A 16,126-nucleotide genomic window follows, 5' to 3' on the forward strand; every position below is an offset into this window, starting at 1 on the left:
AGGGTGCAGAGAACAGAAAGGCAGTGATACGCTGTAAGCAATTGCGTCAGTATCGAATACGAGCTGAAACCACACTTTACACACAAGTGAACAACTGACCGGAGAGAGTTGACCGCAATATCGTGGGCTACTTTGGTTGCTGCTGTAAGCACCTCAAACAGCTGCATCAGCACTGTAGGTAGGAAGTTGATGATGACATGCGTCTCCATGGCATGCAGGCACTGTGGGGAGGAGGGTAAGAGGAAGAAATAAATGAATGCTGACACCTAGTGGAGGATGAGAAAAAGAATCAAACAGCTGCAATAATACAGCCGTGCTCATGTAAAGATAAGTTTGACTTGGATTTTTATGAACAATTACATTAAAAAACTTTTACAGAAGATACTCACTCTGCTAGCTTGAGCTCCTCGAGAAGCTTATGCTAAAATTTTTAAGTACTAATACAACACTTTATCCACCTGCAGATCTCTGGACTCATTTTAAAACAAAAACAGGCTCATTGCTGTGCTCTGTATTTCTATAGAGTTGACTGAAATTTCTTGAAATATGACTTTGAAGCATCTAAATCTAAAACAATGACATTTAGAAGCTATACAGGAAATGTGGGGTCTGTTAGCGCCCTTGCTAAAATAATTGAACTACAATACAGAACTGCAAGCTGCAAAGTTTGGAGCTGCTGTTAGGGAGCTTTTGATTGTTCATCATAAATATCTGTAAGTTGATCCTTGCTCTCAAATAACTGACTGTGCACTGCCTCACAGTATCTGACCTTCAGGTACTTGATGAGTTCTGCTTGGTTGCCCTCTGATGTCGTCTTCATCAGCTGGCAGTGCTGGAAGAATTTGTGTAGATGCAGGTCCTGCGGAGGAAACCGTACAATACAATGTCATCCACACTCCCTGTATGCCACCTACTTTATGCATACTGCACATATATGTGATTATGTGAGAAATGGTACAAGAATGAAGTGTTTTACCTGAGTATATATGGTTGATGCTATATGGGTTCTCACTTTGAACAGTGTCTTGGCATTTTCCACCCACTTGATATCTGGTTGGGACTGTTCAAATGCAGACAAATATGTAGCATGTTACTTGATTGAGACATAACATGAACAAACATGTCAGACAGACACCATGCAGTGTTGACCAAAAGTGATAATTTAATATGTGGACATTTAGCTCACAAATTGGGACTTTGAATGCACTAAAAACTGAATCAGACATCTGTTTTATCCACTGCTTTTCATTTGTGCTTCGTCGTTTTCCTTTACCACTGAGAATAAGAGATGTCAAACAGGACGTCTTAGCTGGATTTGGATATCAAAGTGGCTAATGTAGTGTTCCTCTTTGAGTCTTGCTTTAATTGCATACCTTCCTGCTGTCCTGACACAGGTATCCGGAGGGCAGGGTTGCAGCTACAGGTAGCTGGAGCTCCACTGATTTCGACCTCCCGTCTTTTAGCAAAGGCAGCCAGGAGTAACCCACTGGGACACATGACAGGAGCAGAGTATACATGCAGATGAGATTATACATGGGTTAGGGGGGAAAGTCCTCTTATGGTATGGAAAATGTAATCAGCGTTGTGTTTTATTTTCTTTGTTTTAATATTCAATTCAATTAAGTGACACACATACAGAACATGTGTGGTCACGTGCAGACTTACCCAGTGCCTCCACCCCCTCTCTCTTCTTGCTGCTGGCCTTGCTGCTGGACTCACAGCTGATATGGTAAAAGGTGAAGAGGATGTGGTGTTTCTCATGCAAGTGAACCGGCAGCTCAATCTTTACCTGCACACGGTGGAAAAGGTCAGTGGGTTTTTTTTAGCTTATTATCACAACATTGTCACTTTTCTTTCATTTGATTCATGTGTTTGGGGATTTTTGGCCCACAAAGTTGGTATAAAATTCATCGTAGTTGCTCAGCTGGCTACTGTGCACGATGAGTTCCCACCTCTTGACCTTAATGAATGCAGAAGAGTAACTTAAAATTCCCCATAAAGAGTGTGGTATTTAGCTCTCAGACCCATGTGTAGATGTGTTCAAATTTGACACGTGAGATTTTGAGTTCCTGAAAACACACACACAAAAAAAAAACCCTTTCTTTGGTGAAGTCTACAATAAATATATTGTCCACAAGGGGGCAGCAACTACAAGGAAATGTACTTCTATGTGTCTTGCACACATTGATTTACTCACAGGAAATGACACATACAGAACGGCTGAATAGACTTTCCACTAATACAGATCTAACTCTCCACGAATTGCTCAAGAATGTCATGAATGAATATCATGACTCTCCAATTTATGACATGGGAATGTGTCAGACAGTCAGCGCGTTGAAGTTTCTCTCGAGTAAGTCGGAGGAATCCATAAGATCATGACAGTCTGACTAAGTTATTAAGGATGGTCAGAGTTCTTGGTGCATTGTTTTCCTGTTTGAGCAGAAATTCTCCATAAGTTGACAAGAAGCTAAAGCATGTGGAGGTAAATCCTAGTGAGCGTGCCTGTGTGTGTGTGTGTGTGTGTGTATGCATGCATGCATGCGGGTGTATGAGGGGGGAAGTAGGGGACTCTTAAAATCCTAATCCGTTTGATATCAGGGCCATATGGACCCCCTCTGCTCTACCTCTCTAACAGTATCCTGACCGTACCTCTTTCACTGAGCTCCTTGCTTCTTGTGTGTGTGTGTGTGTGTGTGTGTGTGTGTGTGTGTGTGTGTGTGTGTGTGTGTGTGCTGGGGTGTGTGACTGTTTGACCGGTCTAGTGTGAGATCACAGCTCTCTGCTGAGACAGACTTATAGGATTATCTCAGTGCTGGGCTGAGGAATTTCAACACTGAACACAGCAGTTTCAGGGTATTTGAGAATAAAATAATAATCAAACTTTGTTCATTGTTGCTCCAGTTGTGCTTATCATCATTTCCTCTTAATATGTAACTCAAGAGTCAACAACCTGATGAGTGAGCTCCAGGATGTAATCTCACCTCGTCGTAAAACTCTGGGCTCTGATTGTGGTGCAAGACGGCTGCGTAGGTGCTGCTGGTGAAGAGTGAGTCTCCCGGCTTGCCATAGATGCACTGAAAGGCAAACAAGCAACATCAGTCATCAAACTCTGGGCTGTTTGATGGTGGAGCACAGCGGTGAGTAAGTGCTCAGCAATCTGTGGTTACAGACAATATTTAGAGAAAAGACGGGTTGAGTGCGCAGCCCTTCATCATATGCATCTTTGAGACACCAACAGTTTAAATGAAGTCTGGAGGGAAAAAAAAAAAAAAGCATGAGGTCTGACTAGACAAGAGGTGCCTGATTATGAAAAATTATATAGATTTTCAGGCCATACACAGCACTGTTTACCTTATTTTAACGAACCAGCAGCAACCAACCCCCCCCTGCTGGATGCTATGTTGACAGAAAACCAAATGATACAGAACACTTACAGCGCTGTGACTCATGTAATGACAAATATCCATTTTTCTTAACAAAAGGGAAGTAGAACAGTATGGATGCAGCCTAAAACTACAAAGGAAACAGTGTGCAGCTAGAGCTCTGTGCTGCATCAGAGCTGCAGCCACTACGTGAAGGGTTTTGTGGGAAAAATTTCATCTGTGCGGCGAGGTCAAGCTCGGCCAGGTCAGGACGCTTCTAATGAGGAGCGACGAAAGGGAAGAAGAGAAAAAAAAAAAAAAAAATCGGACCTGTTCTGACGGCTGGCTCGATCCTGTAATTAGGACGCTAACAATTGTAGTCATCCCTAATGAACGATAATGAGCAGGACTGGCCAGAGGAAGGACGGCGATCTCGAGCCAGCTGGTTGAAACTGTGACTGATAGGAGCTGGGATCAGGGAAACAACTCTGCAGGAGGACTACGTGAGCCTGGAGGATGGGGGAGGCGAAAAAACAGGGTGCGGAGTTCAAATTCTCAGCTCGGCCTAGAGGGAAGCTGGAAGAGAAGGTGGAGGTGGGTGCGGTGGGGGGTCACACTGATTTCAGCAACCAGTTGTTGCGCAGACCACACGGTAGAGTAGGACTAATGTACCAGTACCACCATGGAAAAACAACACATTCAGATGCCTTCACATGAGTGTGTGGGGCGTGGGGGGCTGATGAGAGTTGTGATTACCTGACTCAGGATGAGGGTTGTAGCACAGCTGCAGGAGCTGCATCTGATCCTATCTGACACACGACCTTTTCTGTCCATACAAGTTCTGTACCACACACGACTAAAAACCCATTTCCCTCCTGGCTCCGCTGGCGATTTCATCATCATCAGGTATACAAAGCGCAATTTCAGGTAAGCCCACAAATAAACCAAACCTGAGCTTATGAATGCACGATGGACTGGTGAGCAGTGATGATTTCACATAGATATGAGTTTGTAAACAGCTGATATTGATACTTTTTTTTTTAAATCCCAACCTCTGGAAAATCATCTTCAGCTTTCCCCACAGCTTGAAAAGCGTTTCCCCTCCTTCACATTTGTGTCTTATGTAAAACCCAGATCTTACCAGAGCTTCCGCTTGCCTCTGATTAAAATCTCCTGAGAGGTGCGCTGCTGGCTCCTGCTTATTGTTTGTAAACAACTTGTTTGAGACCAGACTGTGTGTGTGTGTGTGTGTGTGTGCGCTCGCACTATCTGAGATATAGTACGCGTGGATGCGTGCTGGTCTGACTTGTCTGGACTGTCTTGATCAAGAGCATCGTGTGTAAATGTTTTGGCGGTCCGAGTCAAAAGAATTTTCTCCTTTTCCTCCTACCCTCTGGAAGAGTGAATAGAAAAACAACCCGCCGTGCTTTGATGACTGTTTCCACCCGCAAATATTTGACACGTGTGGCCAGAGAGAAAAGGAGAGGAAGAGAGAGGAGAGAGACACACAGTGACCATTCATTATCTTCTCCTGCCAGCTATAATAACCAGCTTCTGTAAAGCTTTTCCTTTTTTTCCTTTTCTGGCCCCTCAACTGCACTCTGACTTCCACTTTGTGAAAAGCAATAAAAAAAAAAATTTAAAAAAAAAGGAAAGTTTATCATGTTTGAGGCTTCTGCTATTGATCAAATCTCTCTCAGAACATTCCACAAGTTTTCATGACAGTATTACTGTTTTCTGAGAAATTAGCACCAGGCTCCTGCAAATCTGTTGAAAATAAAAGTGCATGTTGATTCCATCCCCCAAACCATCTATCCTCCTCTTTCTTCTATCTCATACGCCACTTCCTTTTCTCACTCTCAACCTATCTGCACAATATTAACTGACTTTTTTCATTTTTACCTGTATGTTCTGCTATCTGTGCATGTATATCGCCCTTTGCAGGCTTTGTTACATAAACATCATACGCTATCATACACTCATCTCTCTGAATGATGTTGTTCCTGTAAGTTGATGTCTAGTGTTTGTAGTTATAAAAGTATTAAAAGTTTCTACAGTGGAGCATTAGGGCCACTGTCAGTAAAAAATAACAGATTTCAACTTTTTTTCTCAAAATATTCCAACTTTTTTTCCACATAATATGATCTATATATCTTGAGATTGTGAAATTTTCCTGAAATATTTCAACCTTGTTTTCTGTGGCTCTAATATTCTGTTGGACTGTATCAGATCAGCACTAATTGGATACAACTGACCTGTGAAGACACTCTGATGTGTGCATCACTAACATATTACAACATATACAGAACATATAACTCACCTTTAAAGGGGCTGCGCCTTCTTCGTCTGAATCTCGGAACTGCATGCAGACGGCGATGTTCCTAGCCTGCCATGGAGAAAACATTACTTTAAATCAATGCACACGGCCGAGTAAACAATCAGTGAGAGTGAGTCCAATCAGTGATATGTGCTCCAGAAACCAATCCTTGTTGACAGGGTTTCAGCATTTATTCCAACCATCACCCATCGCACATCATCGTGAGTCACACACCTTGGTGAAGGTCTTCTGGTTGTCGTATTTGAGCTGCAGAGGGTAGACGTAGAGCTGGTTCTTGTAGGTGGTGAAGGGGTAGTTGTACTTGGCTTCCTCGGGGAGGAACTCCTCTACCTCCACTGACACGCGCTCGCAGCTGTCCTCGAAGGGCTTCACGGGAATGTAAGATGAAGTCACCGTATCTGAGGGACAGAGCACGCCGGTTAAGGAACACCGAACCTCCGCTGCTGTGTTCTTGTTCTATCCCGAGTAGTCACCTCAGGGGTCATTCGGTGCGTTTGTGAGCGATGTAAAAGTCACGTAAGGATATCGATTATAAAAACAGCTGAGACCGTGCAAATCAAGTGTACAAGGCTTTGGGCTGCGCAGAAAGCTACAGTTACATCTTATTTACAATTATCTTAACTACTTTCTGGCAGCGTTTCTGAGCACTTCTTCAACTGCTGCCATTGATGCAGGATGCTGTGGTCTATCTTTTATTATACCTCCTAAAATTAAAACACATCATGCTTCTTTCCCGCACATGGGCGCACTCCGTCACCCAAAACGCTTCCTCCACGCTTCCTTTGTGACCCCAAAACTGCCAGTTTACAGTTGTCAGCATATCTCTCTCTCTCTCCCTTCAGCTTTGTGCTCTTTTACTGCACTTCTTTATTGCATGGTTTGTAAGTAACAGGCATATTTTGTTACATGCGTAGTGAGGAAACCATAGTTTTGGTCTTTGCACTATTGTTTGATTGTAATCTTAGTGATGAAGAAATCGACCACAGCGGGCTCACATAGCTGAGCAGTGCAGGTTTTAAGAGTCATTTCATCTAAATGATGCGTTTTATCTCAGTGTACAGAATGAATGACAAATCATTCTCTTCTCTATTGTTAAGTGGTCAGTATGTTTTCAAAGTGGGCACTCGACTTCACTGTTACAGAGAGACAAATGTTAGGATAAGACGAGTGTTTAGGACTGAAACATACTTGAGAAGTCAGGTGGGACACACTCGATGGTAACGTTCAGCTGTCCGGGGATGGTCGGGAGTTTGCTCTTCTCAGGTCTGATGTGGGAAAAAAGAGATTCAAAATAAGAAGGTGCGATCGAGTTGTATAGCAACGCACAGCACTGTCTCCTATGCAATACCATGTTAAAATATACACTTACACATGCATTAATATGCAACAGGATGAGTGTTTATTGCTACGGTAACTAAGCTAAAATAACAGAAGAGTGGTGATGACTCACTTCCTGATGTCAGCCAGCAGCTTGATGATGTCGTCAGTGGAGATCTTGCTGCTGTCCTGGCGGTAGAGAGGAGAAAACTTCCCGTCCATGTCCAGACTGCCCTGAGCGTCTTTGAACACCTGCCTGGAAAGACGCGACACGTGACGACAGTGTTTTCTAGACCCATTTATCTTCAGCTGGGTGATTTTGAGAAAGTTAAGACTGTGTCGGTGTCATTTATCAGGCTGCTGTGATGAATCCAACATGTCCTGGGTTTAAATAAAAGGTTTTCACTTGGTTCAAAATCAGTTTCGGTCCCAATATTTCGAATATCGTGGTATGAAATATCAGCTGAACCTTGTTTTTCATGCCTACTGGAAAACTGCTGAAGTATTTAGAGGATGTGCAAAATGTATACGTCCATTATAATTTATGAATAGACTTTAAGTTTTATATGCAATGCATAATCTTATCATGCTGATATATTTCAATGTATTTGTAGGTCATTCCAAAGACAAATCTAAACAGATTTATTACTGGGTAATATTGTGACTCATGCATTATTCCTGTCTTACTTGGCAGCCCAAGCAAATGGCATCCTGTATTGGCCCAGGCGTTGGCACGTCTGTTTGGCAGCTTTGAGTACCTTCTGAGCAGTCTGGGGAGACATGAGAGAAAACAAACAGGACACACACAAAAAAAAATCAATATGGAGGAGAAGACAGAATGTTATCCTGGGAAAGATCACTGTTGCTTTCATCAGCTATACGTCACCTTGTTGATGTCAGAGGTCTTGATGTATGGCTCGGCGCAGTGGGTGATGCCGTTCTGCAACACCTTCTCCACACGCGCCACCAGGAAGATGTCGGCATGGGGGTTGGTTACTGAAAAAATACCCTGGAGGAGAAAGGGAGAAAAGGGAGTGAGAGGAGGTTAATTAGCGATGATACAGTAAACAACAAGTTCTGTGGATTTTCTTATTTGAATTGGCAAACTGTGAGTGTCTTTCCCTATGACCCTCCCTCTGAGATTTTCCATGGATCTGAGGAGAAAATTAGCCAAACTACCGGGGACTCAAATAAACAGGCCATCATCAGCGATTCAAAACTTTAAAATGTCATTTTTAAATTCAACTTTCTGCTTCTCTACAAGGCAAGTTCAGAGGAAGTGGCTGATGTTGGCTAAAGTTAGTCAGGAAAACCACATGGGGCTCACGTCTATTTTTGGTGTGGTGAGATGGGGCTGTTCTTAAACTGGTAGTGTCAGTTCACACAAACAATCTCAGGGGGAAAACTTTCATTCGGGCAAGAACATACTGTGCATACTGACATACACACGTACACACTCTAAAGAAAGAAAAAAGAACTCCCGTTGAGGTTTTTGGGAACAAAAGCTATCACGTAGGAAGATGCAGCAGGAAGTCATTTTGGAAAAAAGTTTCTGCATAAGTAATGAAACTGAGTGACTCTACCGCAGGAGCCATACCGGCTAAAAGGCTTTAAATCAAAATAGATGTCGACATCACAAACTGCGCATTAATAATACACAACTTTGAAGAGACGAGCACACAGTCAGAGAGACACACACCCTGGTTTCACTCCAAGCCATAATACTGCCCATCCTCTTCCATCAGCCCTCCTTCACTAACAAACACAGCCACACACACACAAACACACACATGCTTCTGCTTACAATCTTTGACAGTATGATTTGTCACATTTTGCACACTGCGGAGAAAAAAAAAAAGCTCCTAAAATTAACATATTACCATTAGATTCCCCAGAAGAGCTCACAAACTATGTCAGCAGCCTTCCTGCGAACATAAACCGCCGTGCTACTGTTGGTCTCTAGCTGGAGAGAATAAAGCTACGACTCCTCGCTCACACTCGAAAAAAAATTTATTAGATTTGTGAATTATGTGATGAACTGGAAGCGAGGGTTGTGGCCTCCGGAGAGTTGCTGCTGATGGCGGCGGAGAGATACGAGAGGTGGAGGCTCTTGTCCTTGGACCACACCCAATGCACCTAAATTAAACTGTGGTCAACTGAGCTATAATAGCACACTAATCACAGAGGTAGAGCCTGCTATGTTTGTGTTTGTGTGTGTGTGTGCGTGTGCATGTGTGTGTGTGGGTTGGCAGAATCTAACATCAAGTCCATAAATTAGACCGGCTTGGAACGGAAATACTGTTTCTGCTCTGAGTGCTTGTGACTCTCCCTGATCGAATATTCTCACCTATAAAGTTGTTTGTGTTTTCTGTTGCTGTGATATGGAAATGGAAAGTGTGTATTTGAATACACTGTGTGTGTTTTATAACGTGGCTGCAGCTAATCTACTACAGAAAACAGTCATATTGACTTATTTAATCTCATTAATGGACCGAGCAAGCAGAGGTGAGCGACAGACCGTGTGTGTGTGTGTGTGTGTGTGTGTGTGTATGTTTATCTCACAGCACCTGCAGGAGTTTGCACAAGGCGAGAACCCTGAGCCAAGTGTAACACTCACACATGGGCATTATTCTTTCCTAAATAAACTCTGGACTTAAAACACGGCAGAGAGAAGTGACGAGACATAAAGCTTACATCACCGGGCGCAGAGCTCGTATCAGAAACTGGCAAAACAAAGAGATTCTGTAATTGCTCGCAAATGCTGCTTGAATGAGCTACGCCGAGGTTGCATGTGGATCCCTTCAGAGTGTTTAAAGGCTGGACGTGGACCAAGCATTGTCTGGAGACACGTTCGCCATCTGGAAATACCACAATGGCATGACAATGGGGAAAAAAAAACAGCGCTTTGGTTAGAAGGGAGAAATCGATATGACAGAAATCAAGAATGGTGAAATTTGGGTTAAGAGCGCCATCATTCAGTCGTCGCAGTCTCAGCGGGGAATCCATCACCTGGTCGCTTATTACTTCATCCGACCCGGGCCAGCTGCATTCAGCATGGGAAAGCTGAGCGCTGTTACAGAAATATATGACAGTCTGTCACATAAGGATTGCATCCAATCACAACCTCAGTCGGCTAGGAAAGTGTGAAGCATGCATTCGTGTTCCACTAGTGATGCTCTTAGTGTGTTTCTTTTAAATTGTAGTTATCAATAAACCTGTATTTATATGCATTACTACTTTCAGAGGCACTGAAAGGTTTTCATCACCCAGAGGTGTTGTTCCTGTAAATATGACCCTTTGAACTACATAGAGCTTCTTTCATGTGTTTCATGTGTCGTCAGTTCGTTTCTCTGAAGGGACACAGATGTCATAATTAATATGCTTTTACATTGTTTGCTTTTGTGTGTCTTCACCTGTGTCAGTTTAGTCTGTTTTTTTTTAAATTGTAAACTAAACTGTAAATATGCATTTCTTCAGTGGAAGAGTGACAACAGTCTGATCAACTGACTATGAGAAACAACCTCAAAACACATTAATGTCTACAAAAAAAGTGATTGACATCTGACGCTCAGCGGTACTTAAACCACAGTCTGAACTAATTCTCACTCGCAGCTATTTCTTCATGTGGTCCAATTAGTGTGAACAGTGGAGGGAAAGAACGACCCAACAAAATCAAAAATCAAAAAGAAAAGAAGAAAAAAAAAAAAAAAAAAAAAACAGGAATGGAATCAGTTTCATCAGCTCGAAACCCACATCAGCGAAACCTCGAACCCGACAGGATGACACGGTTGCCAAAACGGTGTCTAACAAGCCAGTTACAGCATCAGAGTCCATGTGACTTCTGTTTGTATTTGAACAGCTTAAACTTTAACACATGCATCACTAAAAAAAAATACAAGAAAGCAAACTTTTTTACTACTACTTAGACTAGACCTCACCTCAACTGGGGGAAAAGACTTTTAAGACACTCACCTTAAAAGGTTTATTATTAGCAGAATCACATTCATCTTATTCAATAACTTTTATTGTCTTGTTTTGATCAACTCTCTGTATTTGTATTATCTGCAGTCACATTTGAATGTTAGCTCACATTTTTTTTTAATAGTATTATGTATATGAATAAGTTAAATGCAGTTTTTTTTCTCCGGAGGGCACTGATTTCAAAAAATGTTTTGCAAGGAAGGAACATTTTGTTATTCATACCTAAAGTGAATGAACAATACAACAGTGTTTCAGCTTTCACACCCAGTTCTGTGATTCAGGTAAAGTCATTTCCGCAGTCTAAATACAATCAAGTTTGTACCTGTGTAGGGAAGCGTAGGAGGGCCTCCGACACCCTCTGAAGAACAGGCAGGCTGTTCCCTTTCCCTGAGTCTCCGTTCATCATGACTCCCCCTCCTCCTCCTCCTCCTCCTCCTCCGCCGTCTGAGTCCGATGAAGGAGAGAGCTGGCCCGGGGCGTCGCTCAGCATCTCCCTCACGCAGGACGGGTTGAGGTCGACGTGGAAGTCGGCCGAGATCTTGCAACTCTTGGAGATGTCGAAGAGAGCGAGGCTGATGAAGAACGGTTCCACCTGGGGGGGAACCGGCAGAGAGAGACGGTTAACGGCTTTTCACACATTCACTTCAATGAGTCTAAGTTTATAACATCTCTGGATTCATTTATATCACATTTCACACTAATCTTATATAATATTTATATCTTAACCTGTAGTTCTTCAGAGATGCTACTGTGACATTTTGTGGGTTAAATCTAAACCTAAAATATTACAATTATTATGGATTTAAATTTGAGGTTTAATTTTTCAAATTGTGCAACAGTTAAAATTATACATTTGTACATTTTTGAAACTTCTGTTTTAATGGTAAATTTAGCCAAAATATGGGAGAAAAAAAAATATATTTCCATAAAATATTGTCTTTCATTACATCAACCACACAAATATTAGTTGATCTCTCTTTTGGAAGCAAATGTTGGCTCTACAGTAGTGCAACCCACACACATTTTAGTGATTTTCGTGCACTTATGCCAGGACAGAAGGTTCCTGCATGACGGACAAGCCTGAGTCCATCCAGTAAACATTAAAACATATGAGATTGTGGAAGAGGGGGAGGGAAAAGAAAAGCACGTGCCTCTTCCAAACCACAAATATGAGTCAGTTCAAATCTACCAACCCTTCTAATGCACCAGCGAGCAGCGGGAGGAGGAGGAGGAGGAGGAGGAGGAGGAGGTCTAACACAATGTTTTATGACTACAACAATCCACTCCAACAAAGGCGGTGCTCGCATATGTTCCAAACTGCTGTCTCATCCTACCAGGAGCTCTTAATTCATCACACACTGAAGGCATTTCCATTATTCATCATAGTATAGCCTTAAGTCCTAAACAAACCTCAGAGCTCAGGGGGCTTCCATCTTACATATCAGAGTGAAAAAAAAAAAGGAGGATTACAACGTAGTAACATTAATGTGTGAAATAACACTTTACTATATAAACAAAATGAGAGGATATTACAACAGTATGGACCGTCTCGTCTGATCCTCTTTTGGTCTGGTTGCTTCCATCGCTTGCAGACGCGCCAACATGAATTATGAAGGCTTTGTTATCTGGAGCAGAACTGCATAGGGTGAAGCGGGCGGATGATGTTTGGTGTGAAAAAGAAGGCTGTGTGCTGTGGTTAGATATGCTTAAGTGCATACGAACAAAATCACAAAAGTGTTATCTTCACTCAACACTTTTTAAGCACGGTTAGATCTTTTAGGTCTGGCTTGAGGCTTGATAGAGATTTCAGTTTTAAGCCCTTTTAGTAAAAAATCAGTCAAATTATCAGCATCAACTCTGAAGTTTTTATCCTTTATCTTAATGTTGTGTCCTGTGGTTCATTCTGGTTTTGATTTATTTTATGAATACAGTGTAATACTGTTGTCTACTATAATATCTATATAGGTTTGTTCAGCCAATCAAAAGCTTTTCAGTTGGGGAGAAGGAGTAAATATGCATTGCTGAGGCTCTCCAAGACCAGGAGTGAGCCACACTGGTCTACTAGATTGTGAAAGGTAGTAAAAGTTATATAAATAATAGTCATGTGTGTTGTGGAATTAAGATGATGACATACGTTGGTGAGGACGCCGTCACCCTTTTCGCTGACGCAGCCCTGGAGACTGAAGGTCAGGTCGTGGCAGCTGACGACGATACGACGGCCAAAGCGCTCCTCGAATGGCTTCACGTCTGGCTCGATGCCTGAGAAGTCCAGCCTCTGGATGTCAGACGGGAGGGAGGAGAGGAGAGGAGGAAAGAGGGAAAGAGGGAAGCGGGAGGTCGACACAGTGAGGAAGGAAAGATTGATCCGGTGGACAGGAGAGAGAGAAAGAGAGAGAGAGGGGAGCGTGGGGATACGTGCAGAGGAAGAGGATAAGGGAGAGGGGAAACGGCGTAAATGGCGGAGAGAGGGGAGGAGAGATTAAATAGTCTGAGTCGATACAGAAATAAATAAATCATAAGCCGACCGCATGTTCAAAAGAAGCATCTTCTATACCTGTGTCTCAGGGTCCAGAGAGAAAAGCTTTTGTCTGCCGTCGTTCCTGTTGATCTTATTGAGCTGGTCTGTCTCTCTGGCGTACTGCGAACACACAGAGCGGAAGAATGTAGGTCAAATCAAATATTATGTCAGGAAAATGTATTACAGATTGATTTATTTGGCATTTATTTAATCTCATCGATAGCATTTGACCCAGTGTTCCTGCTGTTTTAATTGTATGATGCCATTTAGTTTTAAATTATTGTATTAGGCTGATGTTTGTTTCTTTATATAACACAGCTGGAGCTCTATTGTAGAAACACAGCCATGTAGTTCCTCATCATCAACAATGTTATTCTCATCCATTGTAAAAACATACATATGTGACTGCAACACAGTGACGAAAACGCTGAAACATTTTAGAGAAGTGGGAAAATGGAAACCAGTTTCAAAACAAATGTAGTATCTCACACAACAATGGCTCTACACAGTCTGAGTTGCCTGCGAGTAAACCGACACGAACACAGACAAAGAGGAAGACAGAGCAGAGGAGGAGAGTCGAGCGGCCCGACAGACCCAGACAGAAGGAGAAAGAAGGGCATCAACAAACAAATCAAACCCTCAGGTCACGTAAGAGCTTTAATCCATCTCCTTCCCCTCTTCTCCTCCCCTCGTTCCCTGCTCTCGCTCCGTCCAAGCCTGCAGACAAACTCAAGTGATCTTTTGCATGGGGAGGGAAAAGCTGTGCTGGAGTGGCCCGGAGCAAACGGTGAAACAGCAGTTGGAGAGCACAGAGGGCTTTGTTGACTGTGTGTTGCTCTGGGTTTATAGACATATTAAAGCAGCAAAGTCTCTGTGGGATAAACACTGCAGTTCTCAGGCTCAGAAAACTCAAATACAGTAAGGGGGGGAAACAAAAGAGCCGGGCTTGTAGAGCTCTTCCGAGGAAGAAATGATCATTTATAAATGCGTCAGAATAAATCATGTATGGCATTTATAAACAAGATCTAAATCTGGCCTGCTAGAGAAGTTCTGCTTCTTTTGAGATGAGATAAATATTTCATCATCTGCAACTTCATAGTTAAAGTGCTCAGTCTGTGAATTAACCATCCGTAAAATGCAGTACCTTCACAAGTTCAGGGTGTAAGCTCCTCCCCAGGCTCTCCAGCAGGCTCTCGCTTTTACCTTGGCTCGAGGTATCGTCATCTGATTGGACGAGACAGAGATCACACATGAATAAAAGTAGCGGACAGAAACACAATCTGATGACGAATCACGCTATTATGAATCGGGCTCAATAAAACCCAAATGTTTTCCCTAATGGCTCCCCTTTGTGGCTGTCTGTGAGTTTTTCTTCCCCAGGAGGACAAACTCGTATCTTACAGTCTACTGACCGAATTAAAGAGGCCGTTCACTATTACTGCTGACTGCCAGGTGACGGATGATGGCCTGAGTGAACTCTAACTGCCTCTCTGTCTTTCTGGAAGACCTCAGAGTGTCTCATCATTATCTTGGAGATTCGTGACTGAGCTTGGCCTATCGGGTTTCACTGGAATATTCTGCAGAGAGTGTATTATTATATAAGAAAAAAACAAAAAACAAAGAAGCGCTCAGATGCTGGCGAGACATCACTGTTGGCATTTCTCCACAGTTCAGGACAAGCGATGAATTCAACAATTCACCACAACTGCCCCCTAAAGAATCGCACTCTTAAGTAAAACTAAAAGAGCAAAAACAGCTGAAAACAGATTCTTACACTTTCTTGTAGCTGCACAGCTGATTTCTTTTACAATTTACAGATGATGTGCAAGCTTATCACCGCTGTCTCTCTACTGGCAGTAGCTGTAGGATTCATATTAAGTCTATTTATTGCCTGTGTATCATTGTAATATGGAAGCCATTAAAGTGTCATAACACAGAGCTCAGAATTAAATTCACGGGGGTTTGGACTCCCTCCACTGTCAGGGAGAAGGATTACTGTAACCCTGGCTAAGTTAACCACAAGCTAAAAGGCTATGTTCAAACATGCTATTATGAGTATCATAGCTACATGAATGAGTGCACAGTCACTTTTCAATAAGACTGTAAATATTAGGTTGACTGAAAGGTTATCAGTCAGGTTTGTTTTTTTTTTTAGAATGGAGGTAAATCTCACCCAGGGCACAGTCCAGTGACTCCCCGCCGTTCCTCCTGTCCTGGCCGGCCTCGCTGCTGCTCTGCAGAGCCTGCTTCAGCGTGACCACCCAGTCCTCCATCTCTGCCTCGCTGTCTGCAGCCAGGAAGTGGCTGTAGCGGTCTTGCATCTTCAGCTCGAAGCCGTTACGCCGCATCTTAGGGCTCTGAGGAGGGAAAAATTTTTGGGATTTTAGTTTCCTTGTATCTTCTACCCCAATCATCTTACATTTGTGGTAATAAGAGGAATGCTAGAGCGGAGTTTGGGGAAACACAACAGGATTTTTCCTTGACGTTAAAATCGCTTTTAGCCAATGCACATATATAATTTCTCTAATGAACACCACAGTGCTTCTTAGGTTTTCTGTTTGTACGGGGCTTCTGATGCATTCAAACATGCCCTTCCTAAAGACTGGT

The 16,126-nt window shown here is 42.7% G+C and overlaps 1 protein-coding gene across 4 annotated transcripts in view; it reads right to left on the reverse strand.

Annotated features, from left to right (window-relative positions):
* Positions 1–16,126, reverse strand: part of dock11 (dedicator of cytokinesis 11) — a 67,432-nt gene that overhangs the window by 38,068 nt on the left and 13,238 nt on the right. For all 4 annotated transcript variants that reach the window (XM_067580560.1, XM_067580559.1, XM_067580562.1 and 1 more), the window contains exons 8-24: positions 15,693–15,876; positions 14,664–14,743; positions 13,556–13,639; positions 13,136–13,276; positions 11,324–11,593; positions 7,907–8,029; positions 7,708–7,790; positions 7,154–7,276; positions 6,892–6,968; positions 5,917–6,101; positions 5,686–5,751; positions 2,985–3,077; positions 1,666–1,789; positions 1,374–1,486; positions 977–1,060; positions 770–859; positions 100–221 (exon numbers count right to left, since the gene is read on the reverse strand). In XM_067580560.1, coding sequence (XP_067436661.1) covers positions 100–221; positions 770–859; positions 977–1,060; positions 1,374–1,486; positions 1,666–1,789; positions 2,985–3,077; positions 5,686–5,751; positions 5,917–6,101; positions 6,892–6,968; positions 7,154–7,276; positions 7,708–7,790; positions 7,907–8,029; positions 11,324–11,593; positions 13,136–13,276; positions 13,556–13,639; positions 14,664–14,743; positions 15,693–15,876 — 2,042 coding nt within the window. The remainder of the gene's footprint in view (positions 1–99; positions 222–769; positions 860–976; positions 1,061–1,373; positions 1,487–1,665; positions 1,790–2,984; positions 3,078–5,685; positions 5,752–5,916; positions 6,102–6,891; positions 6,969–7,153; positions 7,277–7,707; positions 7,791–7,906; positions 8,030–11,323; positions 11,594–13,135; positions 13,277–13,555; positions 13,640–14,663; positions 14,744–15,692; positions 15,877–16,126) is intronic.

This window comes from Thunnus thynnus, chromosome 22, assembly GCF_963924715.1.
Source record: "Thunnus thynnus chromosome 22, fThuThy2.1, whole genome shotgun sequence".
Taxonomy (NCBI): Eukaryota; Metazoa; Chordata; class Actinopteri; order Scombriformes; family Scombridae; genus Thunnus; species Thunnus thynnus.